At 40.2% G+C, this 26820-nt stretch overlaps 2 protein-coding genes across 2 annotated transcripts in view; one reads left to right on the top strand and one right to left on the bottom strand.

The window, feature by feature from the left end:
* Positions 1-26820, bottom strand: part of DNAH5 (dynein axonemal heavy chain 5) — a 314041-nt gene that overhangs the window by 177950 nt on the left and 109271 nt on the right. Inside the window, exons 18-30 of the mRNA XM_061129706.1 lie at positions 24741-24906; positions 23598-23837; positions 21781-21971; positions 21604-21691; positions 19248-19381; positions 14601-14802; positions 13575-13810; positions 10997-11215; positions 9887-9949; positions 8568-8806; positions 7615-7855; positions 4388-4587; positions 848-1001 (exon numbers count right to left, since the gene is read on the bottom strand). Of these exons, the coding sequence (XP_060985689.1) occupies positions 848-1001; positions 4388-4587; positions 7615-7855; positions 8568-8806; positions 9887-9949; positions 10997-11215; positions 13575-13810; positions 14601-14802; positions 19248-19381; positions 21604-21691; positions 21781-21971; positions 23598-23837; positions 24741-24906 (2373 nt within the window). The remainder of the gene's footprint in view (positions 1-847; positions 1002-4387; positions 4588-7614; positions 7856-8567; positions 8807-9886; positions 9950-10996; positions 11216-13574; positions 13811-14600; positions 14803-19247; positions 19382-21603; positions 21692-21780; positions 21972-23597; positions 23838-24740; positions 24907-26820) is intronic.
* On the top strand, positions 9150-9733 carry LOC133046755 (large ribosomal subunit protein eL33-like). The gene is made up of 3 exons (XM_061129724.1): positions 9150-9352; positions 9566-9578; positions 9674-9733. Exons 1-3 carry the CDS (start codon positions 9150-9152, stop codon positions 9731-9733), a joined length of 276 nt encoding a protein of 91 aa, XP_060985707.1.

Here is a 26820-nt window from a genome sequence, read left to right as displayed (position 1 = left end):
TTGAGACTCTTCTTCACCAATCGAGAAGAAAAACATGCCCAAATATAAGTGCAATAATAAATACTTAAAATTTTAATGAATGGATATATTTCATTGGTAGCCACACACACACACACATCTGCTAATAGATCTGTCCTCTATCATTAAACTGAAAATTAACCAAAGACAAAGCTAAGGAAACTGAAGTGAACACTCAACATTATCATGCTTCTAAAACTCTTATTGTTAAAATGTTATGATTTTGCAAACAATTTAAGGTAATTGGATAAGATTTCTTGAAATCTGGTAAAAAAGAAAAAATTTTAATCTCAAAATATACTCCATACGTACCTAGTGATATGATTATAATTTGTTGAGAAAAACACTCAACATCTTGATAAAAGGCCTGTGTTGTTTGGGAGTTTTTCCTTGCAGATTCCCGCCCCTCAATTTTACACTACAGATATAATTGGGTATATTTTATAGTGTGAGTTATTTTAAGCTGTCAGTAATAGAACAAATTATCCTACCATTGTCAAGATAACAACTCTGTAATTCCACAGTGTTCTAATTTCCACCTTCAAATTATCTGAAGAAGTATACCAATTATGCAGGCATTCATTCTTTGATTTTTAACCCTCCATTTCCTATAAAACTTCACAATTTTAAAGCACTCTTACTCTTATTTCCATGCCCCTCTCTTCCACAATTTCTCTCTCTGTCAAGAATAGTTTGACAACAACAACAAAAAGATTGGAGAAGGGGTGGTTCAATAGAGGTAGAAATATTTTTGCATTTTTAAAGGGATAATGAGCTATTAGTTCTCGAAGTTAAAAACCTAATGAAATCACAGAGAAATTTCTAAGACCTTGGGAAGTTGCTTAGCAATGTCTCCTCCCACAAAGACGGCTTCTAGGTAGATCCACAAGTTTTGCACCATCATCCAGTTCTCAATTATGTCTGCTGAGTTGGAAAGGTGTTGTACCCACTTTTGAATCTGGGCTTTGAATGGCATATTGTACCTAAGATAAGAAACAGATTAAGAATTTGGGGATTTGGGGTATTTCATGTTTGTAGTTTTCAAACTAAGGAGGTTTTTAAAAATCCTGATTTTCACGTATTTCATTACAACTTTGATTATGTGGCTGCTTTTAAAATGATGTTACCATATTTGTGTAGGATATAAGATTAATATAAGTAGAAATCTATTACATTTAAATTATTAATGACATCATTCACGATGCTCCCACTCTTATTTTTTCTGCACTTGATAAAATATTCTCAGAGAAATGTTAACATGTCTCACTGTGATTAAATGTTTTGCTTTTCCCTTATATTTCTTCTGACTTTTGCTTTATGTATCTTTGTTTCTTTGTTGTTAGGTGTCTAATGGTTTATTCTGTCTATCTTCTTAGTGAATTGTACCTTTTATCATTAAAGATATTCATCTTTGTTTCATTTAAAAATAAATAAAATAATTTTTAAAAATAAAGCTATGGTTTTCATATGAAAAATATTAAAAATAAATAAATAAAACAATGCTACTGAATGCTTAATTCATCACTCCGTGCTGAGCATTGTTAAACTGACTTTTCCCCCTTTTGATTCAGAGCATAGAGAGGTGCCCTGCAGTAGGAAATGGCAGCCCACTCCAGTATTCCTGCCTGGAGAACCCCATGGACAGAGGAGTCTGGTGGGCTACAGTCCAAGGAGTTGCAAAGAGCTGGGCATGACTGAGCACACACACACATAGAAGTGGGAGACGTACCATCTGAGGAGCAGATCAGACCTTAGACTGGACTCCACTCATTCTAGCCTTTGTTGCTGCAGTCAAGGGAATAGCTTTCTCTCTGCTGACCTTCGGTGCCTTTTCCATGGAGTCTCTGGTTTTTCATGCAATATGGAACCATTACAGAATCATTGGAAGGGACCAAACAACTAATTCAACTTTCAAGTATGATACTGTCTGGACTCTCTCTTTAGCCTGCCCTCTTCTGGGCCTCTTTCCAACTTCCCATCCACTCCTGTCTACCTCACTCATGTCTGTGTGTACACATATGTTTGAGGGTTTCTTCATGTCCACACATGACAGCCACTTCTCTGCTTCTCTCATAGTTAATCTATCTTCCCATTTTCCTCTTGAGGCAGAAAATGACGATGGTCTTCCAAAGTCTTTGATCTTTTTCTCCTTCTTCTTTAGATATACAACCCCATTTCTACCTACACTCACAGGTGCCTGGTTAAAATACTGAAATTCCCAGCCTCCTTTGCAGCAATGTACAGTTGGGAGATTAAGTTCCACATCAATACTTCTCAACCCATGCTGCATATTCTAATTATCTGATAAACATGAAAAACTACCAATGTCTGCCTAGATCCCACCCCCAGGAACTCTGATTCAATCAGTTTGGGATGCAACACAAGCACTGAGATTTTTTTTTTTTAAGTTCCCTAGAGGATAAGACGGTTGGATGATATCACCTACTCGATGGACGTGAGTTTGAGCAACTCCGGGAGATGGTGAAGGACAGGGAAGCGTGGTGTGCTGCACTCCATGGGGTCGCAAAGAGTCAGATGTGACTGAGCGACTGAACAACAATAACAAAGCTATGGCTAGTGTGTAGCCAAATCTGGAAACCACTTTTCCAGATGAGAAGTGAGCAGCAGCACTGGATGTAAAGAATAGATGGAGGAGAAGGGCTACACCTGGAAAACAGAGTGAGTCGGACAATGCTTGGGTCCCCAGTGAGGTGGTGGAGCCCACACTCCCACCTGAGCCCTTGACCTTGGGACTCTTTGTACATGAGAAAGATACAAACTTCAGTCTTGTTTAAGCAATGTTGCATATGGCACTTCTGTTATTTGCAGACAATCTTAATCCTAAGTGATTGTACTTCCTTTCATTGCTTTTCCTCTTCTCTTTCTTCTCTGTTTATTGGTCTCTCTAGTCCAACATTAAATGGACTTGAAGTCATCTCAACTATTAGTCATATTAGTGAATAAAATTTTCATTTCCATATTCTTATGTGCTAAACAGATTGCTTTAATATTCTACACATCTTTCTGGGGTTTTTATTCATGTATATCACAAGAATATAGGTCCAGAGCAAGAGAGATATTTGTTCCACTCACTGTTCTATCCAATGCACCCAGAAGACTATATGGCACATGCTGGTGATGATGATTTAGTCCCTAAGTCATATCTAGCTCTTTTGCAACCCCAGAGACTGTGGCCTGTGAGGCTCCTCTGTCCATGGGATTTCCCAGGTAAGAATACTGGAGTGGGTTGCCATTTCATTCTTCAGGGGATCTCTCCCAACCCGGGGATCAAACTCGAGTCTCTTGCATTGCCTGTGGATTCTTTACCACTGAGCCACCAGGGAAGCCCACGGCACAGGGAAGGTGTTCCCTAAATTTCTGTTGAACACGTGTTCCTCACACAACTCTGTCTGTGGGTTCAGTGCTATTGATAAGAAAAGGTTACCCATTCCTAACACTATGTTTACTTAAGGTATATGTGTACTTTTTCTACTTCCATAGGGTATGTTATCTTCCATCTGTCCTTAATTCTGGTTGAGTGTAAACAGTAACTGAATTCATTTTAAAAAAATCACCAAATTCTAATTAATCCATTGGCCAAAAAGTCCATTAAGGTTTTTCCATATTGGCCAACCCAACAGTGCAGACTCAAGGTTACCAATGGTCTAAATCTCTAAGACCTAATTTTATACTCTCTATTACTCACTTCAAACACTTACACAATCACCCTATATTTGAGAAAATCCTGGTGAACCAAAAAATTATTTCAAACAGAGCAAGAGGAAGCACTGAACCAAAGAAATCTAAGTTTCTGAGTCTCCGGGTCACATGTCCAAAGTATGGCAGCTTTCTCTACTGCTGTTGTCTAACAGAAATGTTAGGTTGGTATCGGTCTGTGCTGTTTTAATTCTCTTTATCAATCACATTCATTCTCCATCTTAATCTGTCATCTCATTAAAGCATGTACACAACTAAGGGTTTCTAGTCCATAGATGTTGACGAAAAGGTTTCTGAAGTAAAATAATTATTCTAAAATTCAGAATAATTTTCCCTCTGGAATCTAGAGCCTGTCGAGCTGTCAGCTGTGCAGTGAGGCTTGTCAGCAGCAAAGCTGAAATACTCTGCAAAATCCAAGTGGCTAATTACATGTTGCGTTATTTTGCCCAATTGAGAGTCTCCAACACATCCCCCAAAGAGAGGATAATGAAATAAAAACAGTATTATCCATGCTGTGTCAAGGGCTAAAATTAAAACAAGTACTTCTGATGTTGAATAAATTAAATGGGGGGTACTGTTGTGTTTCTTAATTAATCTCCCTTGAAGTGTTTGGTTTTACAGTTCTCAAATCTCAGGGGAAAGACTGTCCTACCTGTTGCTCAGGAGGGAACCCAGTAACATCAAGCTGTCTTCCATGTTGGCGATGATTTCTGACGTACTGTCTCCTCTCAGGAGGAGCTCTCCGCGGGTTTTAAAGCTGCCAAATGTGAATGTTTTGTTGTCCCATTCATTAATCACTTGCTTCAGCTTTTGTTCAATGTCCCTCTCTTTCACAGCACTGATACAGATGTCCTATTTAAAATGAAAGCTCTCATTTAATCACACGAAAGTCACACATCATTCTTGAATAGTCAGTTCAGCAGAGGTCCTGTCTTCACTCCTTCTTTTACATGCACCTATGCGAAGAGTTGACTCATTGGAAAAGACCCTGATGCTGGGAGGGATTGGGGGCAGGAGGGGAAGGGGACGACAGAGGATGAGATGGCTGGATGGCATCACCGACTCAATGGACATGAGTTTGAGTAAACTGGAGTTGGTGATGGACAGAGAGGCCTGGTGTGCTGATTCATGGGGTCACCAAGAGTCGGACATGACTGAGTGACTGAAATGAACTAAACTGAACTGATAAATACTATATATTTCCAGATCTAGACTATAGTATGTCCTCTCCCACGTGATGTAGCAGTTCGGATGCCTGATTTTCCCCTAGGTGGGCCAGGTTCGACTCCCAGTGTGGAAAGGAAGATCTCTGGGGGCTCCCGGTGGCCCTAGTGGTTAAGAATCTGCTTACCAGTGTAGGAGACATAAGAGATGGGGGTTCAATCCCTGGGTAGGAAAGACGCTCTGGAGGAGGAAACAGTATCCCACTCCAGCATTCTTGCCAGGAAAATCCCAAGGACAGAGGAGCCTGGTGGGCAACAGTCCATGGGGTTGCAAAGAGTCGGACATGACTGGCATCTGAGCACACAGCACAGACCATAGTATAAGAAACGGTGTGTGTGTGTCTCTAGGGCCTTCCCTGGTGGCTCAGTCAAGAATTGGCCTGCAATTTAGGAGACCTGGGTTCAATCCCTGGGCTGGGAAGATCCCCTGGAGGAGGGCATGGCAACCCCCTCCAGTATTCTTGCCTGGAGAATTCCATGGACAGAGGAGCCTGGCGGGCTACAGTCCATGAGGTCACAAAGAGTTGGACACAACTGAGCGACTAACCACAGCACATAACATAGTGTCTACAGATATATATATAGATATAGATTTACCCTAATTTGTAAAATTTTCCACCCAACTATTCCAGAAAGAAAGATGACAGAAAAGATGTGCAAAAGTGAAATACTATTCAGCTGTAAGAAAGAAGGAAGTCCTGCCATTTGGGACAACATGGATGGAGCTTGAGGGCATTGGGTTAAGTGAGACAAGTCAGACAGAAAATCAAATCCTGTAGGATAGCCCTTATACATGGAATCTTAAAAAAAAAAAAAAACTGAAAGAAAAGAAAGTGAAATGGTAGTTACCAGGGCTAGAGGTATGGAAATGGCAAAGATGTTCTATCTATTTGCAAATAATAGATTAATCAGTCCTAGAGATCTAATCTACAGTTCAGTGATTACAGACAACAAAACTGTATTCTAAACATCAAATTTCCTAAAAGACTAGATCTAAATTGTTCCCACCAGTAGAAGAAATGATAATTGAGGTGTTAGCTAACACAGTGAAGATTATATTGCAATACAAATGTATCAAATCATTATGCTGAACACCTTAAACTTACACAATGTTAAATGTAAGTGATATCTCAATTAAAATTAGGATTAAAAAGAAATGCAATAACATTTTAATTTTACAGCTTTAATCAAAGATTCAAAATTTAACATGTCTCTCCTGAAACTACCACAACATTGTTAATTGACTATATCTCAATACAAAATAAAAATTTTAAAGTTTGGGGAAAAAAATTTAATGTGTCTCTGACTTAGCTCTAAAGTTGAATCAATGCAGTACAAAATGAAGGAATGAACAGAAACGTGCCATCTTCCTAGTTCTTGGATCCCTTTCCCCGTCTTCTCTGCAGCCTTATCTTCTCCTGGACCATTAGTCAAACTCACCCTTGCTGACTTCCCACCTCACACTGCACCCCCTGTCTGGATGAGTTCTTCCACCACCACGCAGCCAGCAATCTTCTGTATCTCCAGGAAAATCCCACATTCATTTGCCTACTGGGCTCCTCTGCTTGGATGCATCAAGGGAACCCAAAACACAATCTGTGAATATCGAACTCATGCCCCCATCAAGCTCATGGTCTTTGCACCTTATCATTCTATCTGATTTCCTTTCAGTTTTCCCCGTCTCAGTCATAAGCACCATCATTCACCTAGATCTCTCAGCAAGAAATCTAGGGTTCATTCTTAGCCCCTCCTGTTTCCCTACCATGTTCCCTCCATCACCAAATTCTGCTCAGTTTTACCTCCTAATGACCTGTTCAATCTTTTCTCCTCTACTCCAGCTTCACTCCCTGCCCCCTCAGCTGATGCATCATCTCTTGCTTGGGATATTCGTATAAGCTCCCAATAAGCTTTCCCAGGATTGTCCCTTGGCGTCTTCCAATCCTTTCTCCTAACAGCTACCAGAGTGATCTTTACAAAATGCAAATTTAACCACACCATCCCCTAATCAAAATATATCTCCCAGAGGGCTCGTGATTACTCCCAAGATTGAAATCGATGGCATGTTCTAGCCCCCCTCCACCTCCCCATCTTCAGCTGTCTCCTCTGTCCCCCACCTTCACACCTCAGCCACCCTGGCCTTTCAGTCCCCTATACCTACACCTCAGCCCCTTCACACCTGCTGTTCCACCTGCCCCACACTGCCTTCTTTGCACTTTCCAAGCCCCTCACCCCCTCACCACACAAGCACACCCCCTTCACCCAGAAGTCATGCCCATGCACCCCAGCCTTGTTGATTTTCATCCCCCTCCCTCCACCTCCATATATGTCCACCCCATTATTAGAGGCTCTCATAGAGCAGCACACTTCCACTTCATTTACTGAAGCTTGTACCTACACCTTCATTTGTACGATTATTTAATGATACAAATGTTTAATGGTCTACGAAGGCAGGAATGCATCCTTCTGTCCCCAGCACTTAACACAGAATGTATCAGATAAATATTTGCTGAAGAAGTAAAAGCTGACTCACAGGAAAAGAGTTTTGATTGTCCTCACCTGATTTCCTTCTCCAACAGTCCATAGGGTAGGAAAATTATGAAATAAATCCCCCAGGACCTCCCAGTCTCCCACGACATCATATCCTCTATCATCATACCTCTATTTCCTCCTTGTATTTCAGAAGAGGGGCTTCCATGATATTTCTTAACTTGAAAGTTTCATTCCCCACATCCAGACGGTGCCCAGTGACAGTCGTTATCCTTTCCCAGTGCCGTTCCATCATGGCCTTACTGGACATGTGCTCCAGCAGTGGGCAACACTCACTAAAGTCATCAATGGTCTTCTTCAGATCCAAAAAAGCCTGCCAGTCCTTCAAGGCTCGGGGCAGCTTCCGACACCTGCAAAGAAAAGCCAACATGAAAGGCCAGTTGAATATAAGCCTGGATGTCTCTAGTCTAAGACTGTCTGCTAGCATTTCTATCAAAAACAGTCACCCAGAACAGCCACCACATTGTTAAATCTCATGACTCAGAGGAGAGCTATAGGATTTACATTACAGAAAACTGCTCCTCCCAATCAGGGCTAATATTTTCAATTCCTTCATAAAAATTAGGTAAGAGGCATTATTTTAAAGAAGGTGCTTCTCAATTCAATTCAATTCTCCAGACACATATTCAGACCCTACAAAGTACAAAGCACAGCAGAACATACCAGCTTATCAACTGGAAATTACAACCAATAACCCTCCATTTTCTTTAGGTTCAGTACTTAAAGGATGTAGAAAAATCAAAGGGCTCTTGCTTTTATTCCAAATACATCATCTAACATAAACTTCAAATGTTTGGTAAGTGTAATATAAATAGCGATCAGCTCTAAGCTGCAGAAAAGCCCCTGGAAAGATTCATCTGGGTTTAAAGGATGCACTTGTCTCACCAGCTACACACAGGGTAATTAATAAGTAGTGTTTGACAAGGGTGATGTCAACAGACAATAAAATGAAGCACAATGTGCTCTTGAAACATCTAGGTGAAAAGAGAACCCAACAACCTATCAAAGAAGAAAGCATTTGAGGTTCAATAGCTCTGGGCATGCTAAACATTAATATCTCACCTGTTCTGGAACTCTAAAAGTTCACTGTTGATTTTTTCAATATTTACTTCTGACCACAGGATATCGTGATAGCTATTTACAGTGTCTACGACACTGTTGTACAGAGTGTATATTTTCTGAAGAAGATTTAGTTGCTTCTTGATTTCGAGAAGCTTAGGATACTGCGTGACCGGCAGACCAAAAAGCTCCTCTCCCCCAGTATAGGTGATGTATTTCCGATAGATATTATCAAATTGATTCTAATAAAGATACAAGTGAAAATTCATCAAAAATGGTTTACACATGAATAAACATGCAAATGAAAAAAAGACTGACCAATAAGCAAACATGCATGATCTCTGATTCCATGTAAATAAGAATCCTGAGGAGTACCATTAATTACATGGGAACCAATTCTAATTATAACCATACCAAATCACAGTTTTTAAAAGGTAAGTAAGTATACACTGTATTCCACAATGAGCTTCTCTATATTAAGGTGGGGGGTGGGGGGGGAGTATGTGTTTAAAATACATTGAGCTCTTTCAGCCACCTTGGACCCTGTGGAGGCCTGCTGGGAACAGGACCTCTAAAACAACAAACATGTCTGGCAGTCTGTGGGGCAACACCATTTTTGCTGGCTATAAGCAGGGTCTACAGAACCAGAGGGAGTACACAGCTCTCCTGAAAATTGAAGGTGCATGTGCTCGAGATGAAACTGAATTCTATCAAGGCAAGGGATGTGCTTATGTGCACAAAGCAAGGAACAACACAGTAACTCCTGGTGGAAAACCTAACAAGACCAGGTAATCTGCGGAAAGATAACCTGAAAGTGGCTCAGTCATGTCTGACTCTTTGCAAGCCCACAGACTATGCAGTCCATGGGATTTTCCAGGCCAGAATACTGGAGCAGGTAGCCTTTCCCTTCTCCAGGGAATCTTCCCAACCCAGGGGTCAAACCTAGGTCTCCCGCATTGCAGGTGAATTCTTTACCAGCTGAGCCACAAGGGAAACCCAAGAATACTGGAGTGGGTAGCCTATCCCTTCTCCAGTGGATCTTCCCGACCCAGCAGTCGAACTGGGGTCTCCTGCATTGCAGGCAGATTCTTCACCAACTGAGCTACCAGGGAAGCCCAACCATAACTTGCGCTCATGGAAACAGCAGTATGGTTTGTGCCAGATTATGAAGCAACCTTCCTGCTAAGGCCATTGGACACAGAACCTACGTGATGCTGTATTTGAGGATTTAGACTTGCAGAAAAGTAAGTAAACAAAAATGTGTAAATAAAACACATTGAGGTTTTGGTTGTATAGGAGGTCAAAGAAACTAAAAAGATTACCTGAAACATGATAAGTCTATCACTGGCTTCCTGGGGTTTCAGGCCACTAGCCATTGGACCATTCTGAAACAAACAGTTGAGAAAGACAAAATAAAATGAAGTATTTGCATACAAATTTCATAAGCTCAATGTATTTGAATATCAAATTTTGTTTTCATGCATGTCACATATAGGATAGGAAATGTTGCTTTTTATTTGTAAAAAAAAAAGGGCGGGGGGGCGGGACTCAGGAAAGTGACTCATTTGGAAATATTTTCAAGGCCAAAAAAGCCAAGTTAATGTCAGAACTTTCATATGTCAAGAAATTTTGAAAATTAAAAATATGTGCTATTCATCTGCTAGGCAACACAGACAAAGAAGGGTCAATAACTGTAAGAAGCACAGTGTCTGGTTTGAACTAAAGCACTAATACCACACAACCTACAGAGTTCACCACTCTAATACCTATTTCTAAAGTGACTTGTAATATTAACATTCTAATCAGGTTTTCCTACATTAGACCACCTTAAAAAATCTGTATGTCTGTGCTTCCTCAACCATGAAGTTGATGCTTGAATCTAGTCTCCTAACTTCATTCATTTTGGTGTGTTACTGATTAATAGATAAATATTTTACCCTATACTTTACACATTTCCCCTCTGCGGCACATTATAACTGGTTGGAAATGGGTCTCCTTAAACAACATATTCCCAGTTGAAGATTCTGCACCAAAACTCATATACATACAGTTAAAATATGGACTCAATCTGTTTTGTCCACTTTTGTACCTTAAGCACCAGGGGCAACTCTGCAATATTTGCAGAATGTGAATGCTATGAGAGGGATGATCACAATAAGTATAATTGAGTGATATTTGTCTACACAAATTTAGAAAGATACCAAACACTTCAGTAAGAGACCAATGATACAAACAGCACTTTTTAATTTCCATTTACAGTTGAAATTATCCTGGATGAAATCAAAGGGGAAAGGATTGTGAAAGGGAAATACCTTTGGTCTCATAAAAATAAAATTTCCATTTCTGGGGGGATTTCATTGAATTTGACATGTGAGCTTTAAACAACATTTAGTATGCTGTATTCACTCTTCCCCAAAAATACAGAGTCATACCACATCATAGTCCTGATAGAACTGGTGACACTCTTGGAGGAAAACCTGCACGGTACCAATAAGCTCTTTCCTGAAACCAGGTTGGAGTGAGACTAGTTCATTCTGAACTTCGCTGGCACGTGCCAGAAGCTTCTCCCAAGAGTAACGCAGGGTATCCACTTTGTCCATCTCCTCCTTTGCTATCAAAAGCCCATATTTGTTAAGCAGGGTATAGGATTCCTACAAAAAGAAGAACAATTCAATTTCTGCCAGTCAAATGCATAAATCTACACACAGTCATCTTTTTAGGGCATCAGAATGAAAAAAAATCAGCAAGACAGAGCAACTGTCCAGAGTTCTAGTTTCTCTACTTGCAAACTTGGAAAAGCTTAAGCAAGCAATGGAGCCACTGAACTTCAGTTCCCTCATCTGTAAAACAGGGAATTTCCTGGTTGCATCACAGGATTTTCATGAACATGGAAAAGATATCATTTTAAATGCATTCTGAAAACTATAAATCATTATACAAATAAATGGTATTTTTACTTAGGCCCCTAAATCGTATTTGAAGACTATAAAATTAGGTAGATGAAAAATGTAGAACAATTTAACTGCTAATTTTAGAATAACAAAATCAGTTTTAACTCTATCCTATTTCACTTTGTTGGTAAAAGGTTCCAACAGTAAGACATAGGAGGGCATTATTGAATCACACCCTGAGCCAAGTCATTGCCCTAAGGATGAAAAATCCTGGACTATTCTTTTGTCTAGAAGATTAAAATGAGGCAAAGTTTGGTTTTCATGTGAAAAAAAATTTCCTAAATATCCCTGGCCTCTTCTCCCGCCATTACCCTTCCTCTTAGACATAGAATAAACACCTGATTGTTGACTTGAGGAAAAGATTATTGATTTGGGCATGTATAGTACAGGGTCTTTCTCCCTCCCTCTTTCTCCTTCAAGGCAGGCCTCCAGTCCACACTTCAGTACCAATCAAATGGAACAAAGTAACACAGATTGGCAGCTTTCCAGTGTTGTCTTTGATGGATGAGAAAGTACAATTCTGGGACTTCATTTCACAAGCCCATTGCAAGTGTGCATAGGATGGGAAAATGGGGGAGGTGAGATACAGTAGGAATATTGGAGCCAAACACCAAACCAGATCTTCCAAATAACTTCTATCAGTACTAAAGATTGCATCTTGATCTTGACTACTTGACAAGGGTTTGTCTTAACTCTCAGGTCAGGGGTAAGAGTTGGCAGTTGCTGGATCTCTTCTTCAAAACCCTTCTCCAAACTTCCCTGGTCCTATACCACATGGGGGGTCTTTGCCTTGACGTTTCAGTTCCCATGAACAGCACGGTGGAAATGTACTTTTCCTGACCCAATACAACAAAGGCACAAACCTGAAGTCATCTCTGCCATTTTCACTGTAAATTGAAATTTTCCAAAATTCAAAGTGCAGAAAATATGATACAAAGCTATGATCCTGACTATCAGAGTTTAAGTCCAGACTTTTAAGTTACAGTATGATGAAAAGAGGCTTCCTTTGTGGCTCAGATGGTAAAGAGTCCACCTGCAATGCAGGAGACCCGGGCTCCATCCCTGGGTTGGGAAGACACCCTGGAGGAGGGTATGGCAACTCACTCTAGTATTCTTGCCTGGAGAATTCCATGGACAGAAACAGCCTGGTGGGCTACAGTCCATGAAGTCACAAAGACTTGGGCATGACTGAACAACTAAGACACATGATGAAAAGACAATGTTTTATATCTGAAATTGTTTCAATGCTACAGTTATAGTAGTCTCATACAGAGGAATATAGCAATCCATTCCTAATCAAGAATTTTCATCTAGAAAAGATATGATAAAAACAAAAGTAATGCACAACATTAATAAAACTGCATGACTTCTTTGACCCTCAGTTTCCATGTGTGTATGTAGGGGGTTGTAGCAAGGATGAAACAAGTTAATAAGGAGTAAACTCATGAATGGGCACCATCAGTGCCCCATCCAGGTCCTGTTTACCAGCTGACATTTGCATCCCAGCTCTTGGGCATGTTGGCTGTAGGAATTAAGCTGCCTTCTTCCCTTGAAAATTGTCCTCAGCTGACAGGACAGGAGCCTCCTCATGGGGAAATTATGGTCAAGGACCAACTCTTTGGGGGAATAAAGACAGTCCCCCTTGCCTCAAGGTGGGGTCAACTGAGTGGTATACTTCATGCTCCAGAACTGCCTCTGGGGTCGGGCTGACATTAGTCTACAGCTAAGATCACACCCCGGGCTGGCTTCCTCCCACACCCAACCTGGTCCTCCCTTGTTTCTTTCACTCTGCTTCTCTCATAAGCACTCGTCAATAAATTACTCATGCAGAAACTCTCATCTCAGGCTCTTCTCTTAGGGACCTCAGATGCCACACAAAGGACAAGATCTGACCCCTCAGGGGCACCCTATAAGGTCAGGTATCAACATTACTGAATCATCATTCATGGGTTTAGCATCCATCTGTAACTCCAGTCCAGACCTTGTCAATACTTCCTCTAATAGCGATCAATATCTGGAGATATTCCTACTGACACATAAACAAGTGATTATCAGTTACCTCAACGGGTCCCACTTGAAAGTCAATGGGGATTTGCTGCTCCCTAATTTCCTTCAGTGCCACCATGGCAATTCGAATATCATCCAGGTCTTTAATGGGGCGATTCAGTTTCTTATTGAAGTCTTCAACAAGTGTAAATATGTTTTCCATTTCACTTCTGTATTTTTGGTTACAGTGACGGCCGATGACAACCATCCAGGCCTTCGTCTCAGCAGTCAAGGTGAACTTCAGGTCAGCTATAAAACCCAAGTGTCCATGTTCAGTTTGAAAACCTTGAACCAGTATGAGGAGACCCAATGCAACTGTTCACCAATAGTAAATATTTTGCAGCCAAGAGCCCTTTAACACATGAAAAATCAAACTTGAAAAAGAAGTTAGTCTTTCCTAATTATTATATGGGCTTCCCTGCCTGTTCAGTCGTAAAGAATCCACCTGCTAATGCAGGAGATGCAGGTTCAAACCCTTAGTCGGGATGATGCCCTGGAGAAGGAAATGGCAACCCACTCAGGAATTCTTGCCTGGGAAACCCATGGACTGAGGAGCCTGGTAGGCTACAATCCATGGGGTCAAAAAAGAGTCGAACACTCGACTTAGCAACTAAACTACAACAACAAATTACTGCATATTCATTGATTGTATAAAGCCTGTTTTGCAATAATTGAAAACACATTCCAAAATGCCCCAAAAAAAGTACCTAAGAAAACTGCTGGAGATAAGCCTCCAATGTTTGATATTGTTATTTATTAAAAACAGTAAATTTTAATTCCAAATATGAGAGACTCCTCCCTTCTCTTAATTAGCCTTTATTTTCAAGGTTTACCACCAAAATGTCCCAAAACAGTTCAGAATAAATAATTATGCAGAAGAGAATTAAAAACAAATCTACAAATTGGTCTTGAAGCTTGAGGCCCATAAAAGGAAAGTCAATCTTTAAGAAAGCTAGAACTCTCTGGAATGCTAATCTAGGTAAAGAGACAGAACACTTCTGCTGAATTTTCATGACTGACTGAAAAAAAATGAACCAACCTGTGTACAGGGCGATGGCACCCACACAGATGTACTCAGGCTCAGTATTAATTTCTTGCTCTAGTGTTTGGAAGTAGAGAATCTGGGATTCAAATTCAGAAAGTGAGGGGTTTTTTATAATAAACGTCATGATAGTTTCTTCTTTCTCCTTTTGCCAAATGTGATCATAGCGTTTGAAGCAGTCCATGGATGTAATAACTTCCTAGAATATAAATGACAGATTTGTGTAGAAAAGGAAGAATCAAGAACAACATCACAATATAAATGGATATTTGCCAATTGCTAGGGGTTCCCATCAATTCATTAAAATGCTTAATTAGTGAACCGTGTGACTAGTTCACATGTGCCATAGAACTGGACCCAGATACAACAGTGAACACAGTAATCCGGGACTGGTAATACTAGAACTATCATCCTAGCCAAAAAGGGAGGGAAACAGTTTTGGGGAGGGTGGGGCGGCAAGTTGAGTCCATGAAATCTCTTGTGGACAGGGCCCAGTTGATTGGGGCTGGACCTCAGGTCAAAAACCGTAGCTCAAAATTATACCACAGAGAGGGTGATGCTACAGGGGAAAAAAAAAATACTCTGAGGTCACTTTCTTCCACTGCTCAGAGCTCCTCCAACACTCTCATGGGCGAAATCCACTGGAAATCTCAAAGGAAACCCATTGATTTGTTCCCTAAGGTCAGAGCACGGGTATTAGATATAGAGAGGCAAACAAATACATTCAGCATCCAACTCCATTGAAATATTACATAGAATCACACAAATTACATAAATATATTGGATAAGGATTGATATCCATACAGTATTAAGTATTTCTGTATTTTTCGACATCTTCACACCTTTCCTTTCTAAATTCCTTGTTAAGTTTTAGAGAAATCTTCATAAAGATTCTACAAACTTCCCATCATGTATGCTCCTAGGTATTCTTCAGTTCAGTTCAGTTCAGTTCAGTTGCTCAGTCATGTCTGACTCTTTACCACCCCATGAACTGCAGCATGCCAAGCCTCCCTGTCCATCACCAACTCCCAGAGTCCACCCAAATCCATGTCCATTGTGTCGGTGATGCCATCCAACCATCTCATCCTCTGTCGTCCCCTTCTCCTCATGCCCTCAATCTTTCCCAGCATTTGGGTCTTTTCCAATGAGTCATCTCTCTGCATCAGGTGGCCAAAGTATTTGAGTTTCAGCTTCAACATCAGTCCTTCCAATGAACACCCAAGACTGATCTTTAGGATGGACTAGTTGGATCTCCTTGCAGTCCAAGGGACACTCAAGAGTCTTCTCCAACACCACAGTTCAAAAGCATCAATTCTTTAGCGCTCAGCTTTCTTCATAGTCCAAATCTCACATCCATACATGACCACTGGAAAAACCATAGCCTTAAGTAGACAGACCTTTGTTGGCAAAGTAATGTCTCTGCTTTTTAATATGCTGTCTAGGTTGGTCATAACTTTCCTTCCAAGGAGCAAGCGTCTTTTAATTTCATGGCTACAATCACCATCTGCAGTGATTTTGGAGCCCAGAAAAATAAAGTTAGCCACTGTTTCCACTGTTTCCCCATCTATTTGCCATGAAGTGAGGGGACCGGATGCCATGATCTTAGTTAGTCTTGATCTTAGGTATTCTTCAGAGATATTATTTTCATAAAAGTGACCTTTTTCCACTATTCTTCTAACTATATGAATGGCATATAAGCTTTTTTTCTATTGGTTTTTTAATGAAAGGTCCTGTTAGCTACAAAGTGTGCTTTTGTAAGAAGAATTGGCTCTCTTGCAATTGGCAAATAGGAAATGATGTCACTATAACACATTATCAAGTGTTACTTTCCCAGTACATTGTTTTGTACTCACTGAAGCAGCAGACCACAGAGGGGCACAGTGCTTTGGCCCCTTCTTTCTTTTGGGTTAATTTGGTCTCCACTTTGTTTTGAGAATGTTCTTGGCACAGTTAGACCTGATTTTTGCATATTTTATCCTTGCTTCCATAACTCAGCATTTTTAACTGTTTTTTACATCACCTTCTCCCAAGTTTCTTTCATCTTTGATAGTAAAGTTTCATACTCATTACAGTGTTATTAAATGGGTTAGTATCTTACTATGATTGTTACCATTTTTGTTAACTGGTTACAGAATTTCTTACGTTTTGTATGTTCCTCCCAACCCCATTTTTCTTATAACCCCTATTTTATTAAAGGTGCAACGTTGCAAATCAGGCTTTTTAGGGACATATTTACTGTATTTCAGCAGAAATGCCTATCTTTCCACTTACTACTAACTTAACTCTTTACTAAGCCATATTTTCTTTTCAGATTAGCATGTTCAGATTTACTTGGTAGATAATTATATCATCTCCAAACAATTAAGATTTGTCTCCTCATTCTAATGTTTACAACTCTTGGCAATCAACTTTTTCTACTGGCTAATATTATAATTTCAGAGTTACATCTGCATGAGAAAAAAAAAATTTAAGCTGAGAGTGAAAATGCCATTATTTGAAAGAACAGAGCATTTCCAACTGCACTCTAAATGGTCCAATTAAGTAAATTTCACCAAGTTGTACCAAACCAAGGATAGCTTTACCGCCATGCCCAACATGAAGCTAATGTGTCGCTCAAAACCTCAGGCTTAATGAGTTTTGAGACTTCCCACCCATTAAAACGCAGAACGGTAAACCTGCCACTGAGTGTCCCAACCACAACCAATCCCCTGGCGTGGGCTGAGATGCAGACATACACACCCAGAATGCATTGCAACAGCATGTGGACATTCTCACAAATGGATGGTGGTTTGGAGAATGAATTACAGATCATCAAGGACCCGTGAATATGGGTAGAAATTCCAGAATCCCGCTCTTTCAACATCCAAGAGTTTATATTATTAAGAACATATCCTACCCTAAATAAGTTTTAGACTCTCCTTTATTTTATCTGAAAGTGTCTACCTTGATTAAACTGGGACTTTTGAAAGCAGAGGTAACCTAGAATCTAAAGGAAAATTACATGAACTACATTTGTAGGATTGATTTATTTAAGTTATTTTAATTGCCATGGTTATTTTGATTATTTGGTCCAGCTCATCTTTTCAAGGCAAGCAGTGTTATAAGCTGATGGCCAACCTTTGGATGAACTGAACATAGGTCAAGTTTACATTCTGATTCAGTTAGCTCCTGTAAGGAAAGGGGCTGAGATCAGAAGATTTTCTGTGGTTAAGGAAAGGTCAAGCACACAAAATTCAGAAGGGTCGATGGCTATAGAGGGCCACAGTTAACACTGTGACCAAGTGTGCATATATACTTCCACAAACAATTTGGCCATCCTATCAATCTGTATAAAGTCCTTCAAGTTATTCTAAGTGCCAACTTTTTCTATTATTTTAAGAAAGACTAACATCTGTACATTTCCTTCATATAATAGAAAGGCAAATGTAACAAAAATGACACAGACATAAGTATTTTGGTGCCAGCAGGATATTAATTTCAACTACTAGGCCTTACTCAGATTTTCATAATAGTGTCTGCTTACATTCAGAGAAAGTAATGAACTTTATTATTGATCTATTTTATTGTGTTTTCCACAATTACTGAGACATTTGAAAGGATCCTTCGATGCTTATTATCATCATAAAATACTCTACTTACCTTTACATTTAGTATAGAGCTTGATAAACTAAGCACTAGACAAATATTTGTTAAATTGAATTATGTGAACGCAGTCCCTAGGGCAAAATTAAATACAGGACCTTCACGATATTAAGAAAGGAAAATAGAAAGTACAGAAATGCAAAAGCTTCTAGTTCCCTCAGGAATACATTAATATTAAACTTAGTATTTCCTCACATGGTTACAGCAAAGGCAGCTTTTCAAAACACTTTCAAACAAAAGAAGCTCATCCTATCAAAACTGAGTAATAGAAAAGATACATTTACTGAGTGACAGCTGTTCCCTCAACACTGAGAAACATTTTTAAATAGATGGCAGGTCTTAGTGGCAACATGAATATTTTCTTTTAAGGAGAAATTGACTTCAGAATTTTGAGTCTTTTTGACCACGAAAACAGATTTGCCTGAACATAAAAGGAAAAGTTGAGAGAAGAAGTGGTTGGAAGAAAAAAATTAACCTGAATTTATATCCATGTCCAATGCAAATTTGCACTGATAATATTTTCAATATTCTCAGTATTATCTCATTTCCACATTATAATATATATAAACTTTCATCTGATATACACAAATATAAAATTATCATCATAAAATTAGAGTGTAAATCTTACTCTATTTCAAATGATACAAGTCAGTTCCAGCATCACTGACTCTTTGAAAGTGAAGTCTGACTTGGGCTTTGAGACGTATCAAATTTTTTAACAGACTTATTTGTATTATTGATATATAAGTGCATAAGTAGTTTAAGGCATGAAACAGCAGACTATATAAAAAAACAGAAAAGATAGTTCTCTTTCACCTTCCAATCTGGAATGAAAAATCTTGAGTTAAACATTTGCTGAGCACATACAAGATTCCATAAGTTGCTCACTGAAGTCACAGAGGGTGCGACCCAGGCTACGTGAAGGACAGGCTTTAATGCTGGACTTCACACAGGTACGTGTTGCAAAGCAAAAGAGCCTGGCTGCAAATCCTCTCGGCATACCTTTTTGGTGGAGCTGATGATTGTACTAAGCACAGAGACTAATTTTGCAATCTCTTTGTTGTCAGAAACATTCTTATAATAGTTCCTGGTTTGCACGGGAATGGGTAAGTTCACAGATGCTATCTCAAGGGTATCTAAAGGGAACAAAAAAGAGAGAGAGAAATATTTATACCAACAGTATAGAAACGTGCTTTTAAAAGATGAGTAAATTTCTGTAATAGTAAGGGGGCTTCCATGGTGGCTCAGACAGTAAAGAATCTGCCTGCCGATGCAGGAGACCCATGCTCGATCCCTGGGTCAGGAAGATCCCCTGAAGAAGGAAATGGCCACCCACTCCAGTATTCTTGCCTGGGAAATCTCTTGGGTAGAGGAGCCTGGCGGGCTGCAGTTCATGGGGTCACAAAGAGTCGGACACGACTGAGTGACTAACACTGTAATAGTAAAGTGAGGACTTCTGAAAGTCTTCTTTATAAAAGCAATAGAGGGGACTTCTCTGTGGTCCAGTGGTTAAGAATCCACCTTGCACTGCAAGGGACGCAGGTTCGACCTCTGGTTGGGGAAGTAATATCCCACATGCCTCGGAGCAGCTAAGCCCGTGCACTGCAACTACTGAGGCTGAGCACTCCGCCTTTATCCCCTTTGGTAACAGATTATTTTAAAGAGGGACTTGGTTCAGTGCCTTCCTCGCGGTGAGTTTATTTATCACCTCAAGGGATACAAGCACTAATTGAAAATTACACAAGCTCTGCCATTTGCTCAGCTGCTTTAAAAGAAGTTTGAATAAATAAAGACTACATTTATCATCTATCATTAGCAACTTGGATGTCATATACTCCCTAATATTACCTCGGATATAGGGATGACACCATCCTAATGGCAGAAAGCAAAGAGGAACTAAAGAGCCTCTTGATGAGGGTGAAAGGGGAGAGTGAAAAAGCTGACCTAAAACTCAACATTCAAAAAACTAAGATCATGGCATCCAGTCCCATTATTTCATGGCAAATAGAAGAGGGAAACATGGAAACAGTGACAGATTTTATTTTCTTGGGCTCCAAAATCACTGCAGACAGTGACTGCAGCCATGCTTGCTCCTTGGAAGAAAAGGTGTGAGAAACCTAGACAGCACATTAAAAAGCAGAGACATCACTTTGCTGACAAAGGTCCATATAGTCAAAGCTATGGCTTTTCCAATAGTTATGTACGGATGTGAGAGTGGGACCATAAAGAATGCTGGGCATCAAAGCATTGATGCTTTCGAATTGTGGTGCTGGAGAAGACTCCTGTGGGACCACAAGATCAAACCAGTCAGTCCTAAAGGAAAACAACCCTGACTATTCATTGGAAGGACTGATGCTGAAGCTGAAGCTCCAATACTTTGGCCACCTGATGTGAAGACCCGACTCGCTGGAAAAGACCCTGATGCTGGGAAAGATTGAGGGCAGGAGGAGAAGGGGATGACAGAGGGTGAGATGGTTGGATGGCATCACCAACTCAATGGACATGAGTTTGAGCAAACTCTGGGAAATGGTGAAGGACAGGGAAGCCTGGCGTGCTGCAGTCTGTGGGGTCACAAAGAGTCGGACACAACTTAGCAACTGAACAACAACAGCATAAATGAAAATCATGACATATACAGCAAAAATCACATCATCTTAGCAAAACAGGACACATAATGGGTCAAAATACAAAAGATCTCTTAAACCAGGAAATATTCATTGCGATAATGACAAGCTTTTCTTTAAACTATGAGACTAAAATCCTTCTTGTCCCCCAGTATGTCTTTGATATATACATTTAAAACACACTATTTAGGGGCTTCCCTGGTGGCTCAGTGGTAAAGAATGTGCCTGCCAGTGCGGGGGACATAGGTTCAATTCCTGATCCAGGAAGAGCCCACAAAACATGGGACAACTAAGCCCAAGTGCCACAACTACTGAGTCTGTGCTCTAAAGCCCAAGAGCGGCTACGACTGAGCCCACATGCCACAACTATTAAAGCCTGCAGGCCTAGAGCCCGTGCTCCCCAACAAGAGAAGCCACTGCTGTGAGAAGCCCGCACACCACAGTTAGAGAGGAGCCCCCACCAACTGCAACCAGAGAAAACCCAGGCCCAGCAATGAAGACCCAGTAGAGCCATAACTAAATAAATAAATCTTTAAAAAGTAATAATAAACTACACTATCAAGGTGATATTAAAATACATGAATCTATATTTTCCAAACATGAAATTGACTCATAGATTAATATTACAATCTGATCTGAGGATTGCACAGAGCTCTGGGGGGATGGAAATACCTTTTAGCTCAACAGGTTTTGAGTTAGAATGACTAGTCAGAAAGAACTAAAAGAACATTTACCTTGAGGTTCGTTTTCTCCCATTTCAATATCAGAATCACTGTCTTCATTATGGGGCAAGGCAGTCGGTTTTCTTTCCTGCATCTTTCTCTGCAAAGGAAAAGGAGACTTTGCAGGTGTCCTATCACCTGTAAAAGAAGCAGCGTCCACATGAAACAATTTCCTCACGCCGCACCCACCTTGGACACCGGCTCACCGCTCCACTGTCTAACCCCCTTGCTGACAGTGACGATGCACTCCACGGCTTTGTTCAGCGTCTGCTGTATGTCTTCGAGGGCTGGAGCCATGCTGATGTTGGGGATGGTCAGAGTGACGCTTGCCCGGAAAATGGGCAGACCGTTCTGCTTCACTTTAGAGGCACTGTTACTGTCTGAGTTAACACAGAACAGGGAAGCTTTCACCCTTTTCATTTAATAAGATTCTTTTTTTAATTAAAAAGATAAAATCTCATTTTTAACTAGAAAAATGAAAGCACCTAGATAAAGACATAATAGGTATATCATCAGACCATATGAATTTGCTGAAGGTATGAGTGAATGAATAAAAACTAATAGAGGATCTAGTTTTGCTCAGTGGAACACAGTAGTTCAGTAGAACCCAAGCCATCTTCTGCTGATTACAATCTATGGGTACATGCTCCATAAAGGAAATTTGCTGCATGGAGTCAGCAGATTATATAATTATAGAAACTCTTACCTAAAATATTGAAGGTGAGACTCTCTGAATAACAGGATGCCAGCAAATTAAATATAGAATAAGTAAGGAAGGAATAAAACACAAGACTGTCAGAACAAATGCCAGCTTGGAATTTCAAATAAAATATACGTCTTTCTACCATCACTATCATCACTCTGATATACATCAGAGTATATCACACTGGGAGCAGTTAAGGAGCAGGGACAAAATAAAGTGTAATTCACCATTTATATCCCAGGGACTTTTAAAGTTGGATATAGGTATAGTTATGGGTTTATAAACATGGATATTGACTATACGGATATTGACTATATGGATATTGACATATGGATATGTATGTGTACAACTCTATACAATTGGAAATACCTGTAATATATAAAGTTGGGGAAGACAGGAGACAATATCCAGCATATCAACAGTTGATAAGTTCAAATATTAGCCCCATGTCAAAGAAAAGGACTATCCTCCATTATGAAGTGAAATAAAACATAATAAACCAAGTTGCCAATCAAAAGTTCTTTCAATGTTTCCACTTCTTTTCATCCACTTTTAATTAACTATTAGATATGCTTTCCCTTAGGTGCCCATATTCAAAATAAATAAAAAGGTTTATTATCCTATTATTTCTTTGATTTTAATTAATTATTGTTACTTTGTTTTTATATGTTTTCAATTTAAAGGTTAGTTTCAGGATGCCTCTAGATTTGAATGATTTTTGTGGCTCATCTGGGAAACCAGTTTCTGAATAGTGCTGAAGAGAGATGATTGTTTTAAGAATGAAGAAACGAGCTGGAAAGTACTAAATTGACATGAAAATAGCGAAAAAAAAAAAAAAAGATAATTTTCTGCTTTGGAGGTTATGACATTAATAAAATCTTTCTTTATAAGACTGGCTAATAATCTAATGATTTAACAATGAAAGTATGTTTCCAAATAGCTTTTTTTAAAGCATTTCTTCTTTTACTAGTTAAAACAATTCATTTCACATGTTTTCACCTTATTACAAAAAGATTAAATGTGATGCTGATTACTATGTTATTAACAAAAGCTAAGTGACCTTAAGTCAATTACTTAAATTTCCTGGACTCCAGTCTTATCAGTCTTAAATGAGAGAAATGATAGTGTCTACGTTATCAAACTGCTGGGATAATCCAAGTTCATATTATATAAATGTACAAGGAGGCACTGAGGAAATGGTGAGGGTTTTGGTTATTTAAATTTAACAGGAACACACACACATGCACACACAACCAGAGACCAGGCTTGGCGAGCCAAGGGGCAAACCCTGTGGGATCATTACCCCGGAAGCTCGTCATGTTGCAGAATTGAATGCGCCTGCGGATGGCCTCTAGTGTGTTCCTTGTAACTTTCAGAAGAGCATCCGTGTTTTGGTGATTGAAGTGAGAGAGCAACTCTCGGGCTCCTTCCTCTAACACCTCAATCTCTTTCTTCTTTCTTGAGATTGTCATCAAAGGAAGGAGGCCTGCCCCGGCATTAAGGGAAGAAGTCAAGGCATCAGAATTTTCTTCTTCTCTTTTTGCTGTTACAAAATGAGAGAAATTGAAAGAGATGAGGGCAGAGAGGTACCTATTGCAGTTAAAGAACAAAATTAAGATTAATTGGTGCAATGGTAAAGAACCCGCCTGCCAACGCAGGAAACACAAAACACATAATCGATTGATTCCTGGGTCAGGAAGATCCCCTGGAGGAGGAAATGGTAACCCACTCCAGTGTTCCTGCCTGGAGAATCCTATGGACAGAGGAGCCTGGTGGGCTACAGTCCATGATGTCGCAAAGAGTCAGATAGGACTGAGCCCACACCTACGCACATACACGCAAGTTTAATAACACTCAAATGTCATACTTCTTATGAAATGAGGCCATCAGAGGATAGGAAGAGGACATTGGGGGAACAAGGTGGCCTGGTGGAACCTCTCATCCTTGACGTGTGGGAATAGGAGGAGAGGCAGGAAGTGTGCAAAAACAAGACAGGGCATGGGTGCTAGGTGCTGGCTCTCTGGGTTCTCTCTTTCACCAACAATCACAAATCCTTGGGGAACAGTGTCCCTTCTCTGCCTCTCGCTGTCTTCATCTGTCCCATAAACCACTTGCTCTGGTGTAGACATACTCCAGTGGGAATTCCAACCCATAATCCATCCTACTTTACTGATAAAGTGAAAAAACACACACACCTAAATGCAAAGAGAGCTAACAGGGCCCAACGTGAAGTACACGTTTGTAGAGCTGAACAAAAAGTAATGGAAATTAATGACATGCCATCATTCAAGTGTGCCCTGAATCCTAATTTCAGATTTATTAACGTCCTTATAAAACTGGGAGCGTCTTATTAGAGTGCAAAATTCACTGCGAAGTAGAAAATTAAATTTTGGTTTTCAGGCATGTCCTAGAAAAACAAGACCCTTCCATTATCCCCCTCTCTTACCTGAACTTTCATTTTTCCAGTCATCACTATTCACATTGAATACTTTCTGTCTTTCTTCTTTAGATGGAACTTCCACATCCAGCAACATATTTATTAGCTCATTGACTGCTTCCTCCACTAAAGAGCTTTTAAAGTGTAGTATCTGAGCACCATTTACACAAAGGTCCTATCAAAAAAACAGCATCATGTCATTTTTGTTTATCTAGCTATTGATAACACATCAGTAATGGTAGCAATGTGACAGGTCCAGCTTCCAGATGAGATTTTGGCCTCCAACAATGTTTGGCCACACCTCTCACACTAACCCAGGCCAGGCATCCTGTAAAGGACTGTATTAAAGATGAGAGAACCAACTGGTGAATAGATGGACCAGAATTACTCTAACTTCTCCAGCAGTAGAGGAAATAAGTCCAAAAGCCATGAAGAGCCTCTCTTCCCATGAACCTTCTTCTGTTTCATATAAATCTGCTCTAGTCAGGTCCCCTTCCCTCTTCACCTTTGCCAACAATCCATTATCAACTCCTAACTAACTTTAAGTATTCTCCTCCCCTCCAACTAGATTATACATTTCTCAAGAGTGTAATAAATACAAATGAATATACTGGGGCACTTTAATCAAGACAAATAGACAGACAGGGAGATGATATAGTCAGTGATTTACCACCTAGTTGAAAAAACAAGCCCATGAAGCAACAGACTATGAGGGGGTCATGGTCTCCAGTTTCAACCCACCATGGTTCAGCTTGAGACGCTCTAATGTCCTCATGGACCCTCCACTCCAATAGCTTCAGGGTTCATTTACTTCCTCATCAACCATGACATTCACCCTTAAACCCTCTGACACTGCACACCCTCCCCTAAGGATGATGTCTCACATCAATCATTCTTTTGCCAACAGCCTTTACTCCATCAACCCCTCAGCTTTCCAGGGCCCTACTCAGGAGAAATGATCCTGATGATCAGATGATCAACCCAAATGATCAGATAATCTATTATCTCTACTTGCACACACAGGTCATGGCAAGGCAGGTGCTTGGCACTGGGAATTCATGGCCTCCAAACTCACTGCAGCTCCTAATGCTACCCAGGAATCATTCTACGTGACTCCAGTCACATATTCCTACTAGGCCCCGGAACTGCTGTGTTCTCAAATCCTTGTCCCCTCAAATCCTTGCACCATCCTCCTTGTGACCTGGCCCTGACCCCATGCCCTCATCCAGAAGACTAGCCAGCATCCATCATTAACTCTCTTTCCTCTTTTTTCAGGAATACAATGTTTATCCTTCTAGTTAAGAATACGAGGGACTTTCCTGGTGGTTAAGTGGTCAAGAATCTACCTGCCAGTGCAGGGGACACATGTTTGATCCCTGGTCCAGGAAGATCCCACTTGCCATGGGGCAACTAAGCCCATGTGCCACAGCTACTGAAGCCCGGGCACCTAGAGCCCGTGTGAGGCAACAAGAGAAGCCACAGCAATGAGAAGTCCACGTACCACATGAAGACCCAGCGCAGTCAAAAATAAATAATAAGTAAATTAAATAAAATTTTAAAAAATAAATAACACAAGCAGCTGCTTTAAAGAAAAAAAGAAAATCCCACCATCTAAGCTCTAAGCCACACTCTCCTGCTTCCCCGGGACTGTACTTACCAACCATTCCCTTTTTCCTTCTCTTCTTGATCTCCCTCACCCCAGCATATGAACATAATCAGTGAACTTCAACTCAATGTCTTTCTACCATAAGAATAAGCCTCAGGACTTTGCACTTGCCATTCCCACTGCCTGGAATGCTTTTCTCCAGAGATAGTCACACGGCTTTCTCCCTCACTTCCTGTGTTCAGATGTAATTACAGAGGTCATCCCTGACCATCAACATAAAATCACTACTCTCTTTCAGGTACTCCTTTTCTCCACTATCCTCTTAATTTTTCTCCACTGAACTTGGTATGTTGTTTGCTCACTGGCTTTTTTTGTTTGTTTGTTTTTCTACATCCTCCACTTGAAAGCGAGCATTGCAATGGCAGAGATTTCACTTGTTTTGTTCACTGTTTTATTCCAAAGCTGCGTTTCACACAGAAGCTC

Source organism: Dama dama, chromosome 25, assembly GCF_033118175.1.
Source record: "Dama dama isolate Ldn47 chromosome 25, ASM3311817v1, whole genome shotgun sequence".
NCBI classification, from domain to species: Eukaryota; Metazoa; Chordata; class Mammalia; order Artiodactyla; family Cervidae; genus Dama; species Dama dama.
Note: the sequence above shows the minus strand (reverse complement) of the source record. Positions and strands in the feature narration are given on the sequence as shown.

Bases quoted from the DNA above. Each gene is read 5' to 3' on its own strand.
- LOC133046755 (XM_061129724.1), top strand. From the start codon at position 9,150: ATGTCTGGCAGTCTGTGGGGCAACACCATTTTTGCTGGCTATAAGCAG.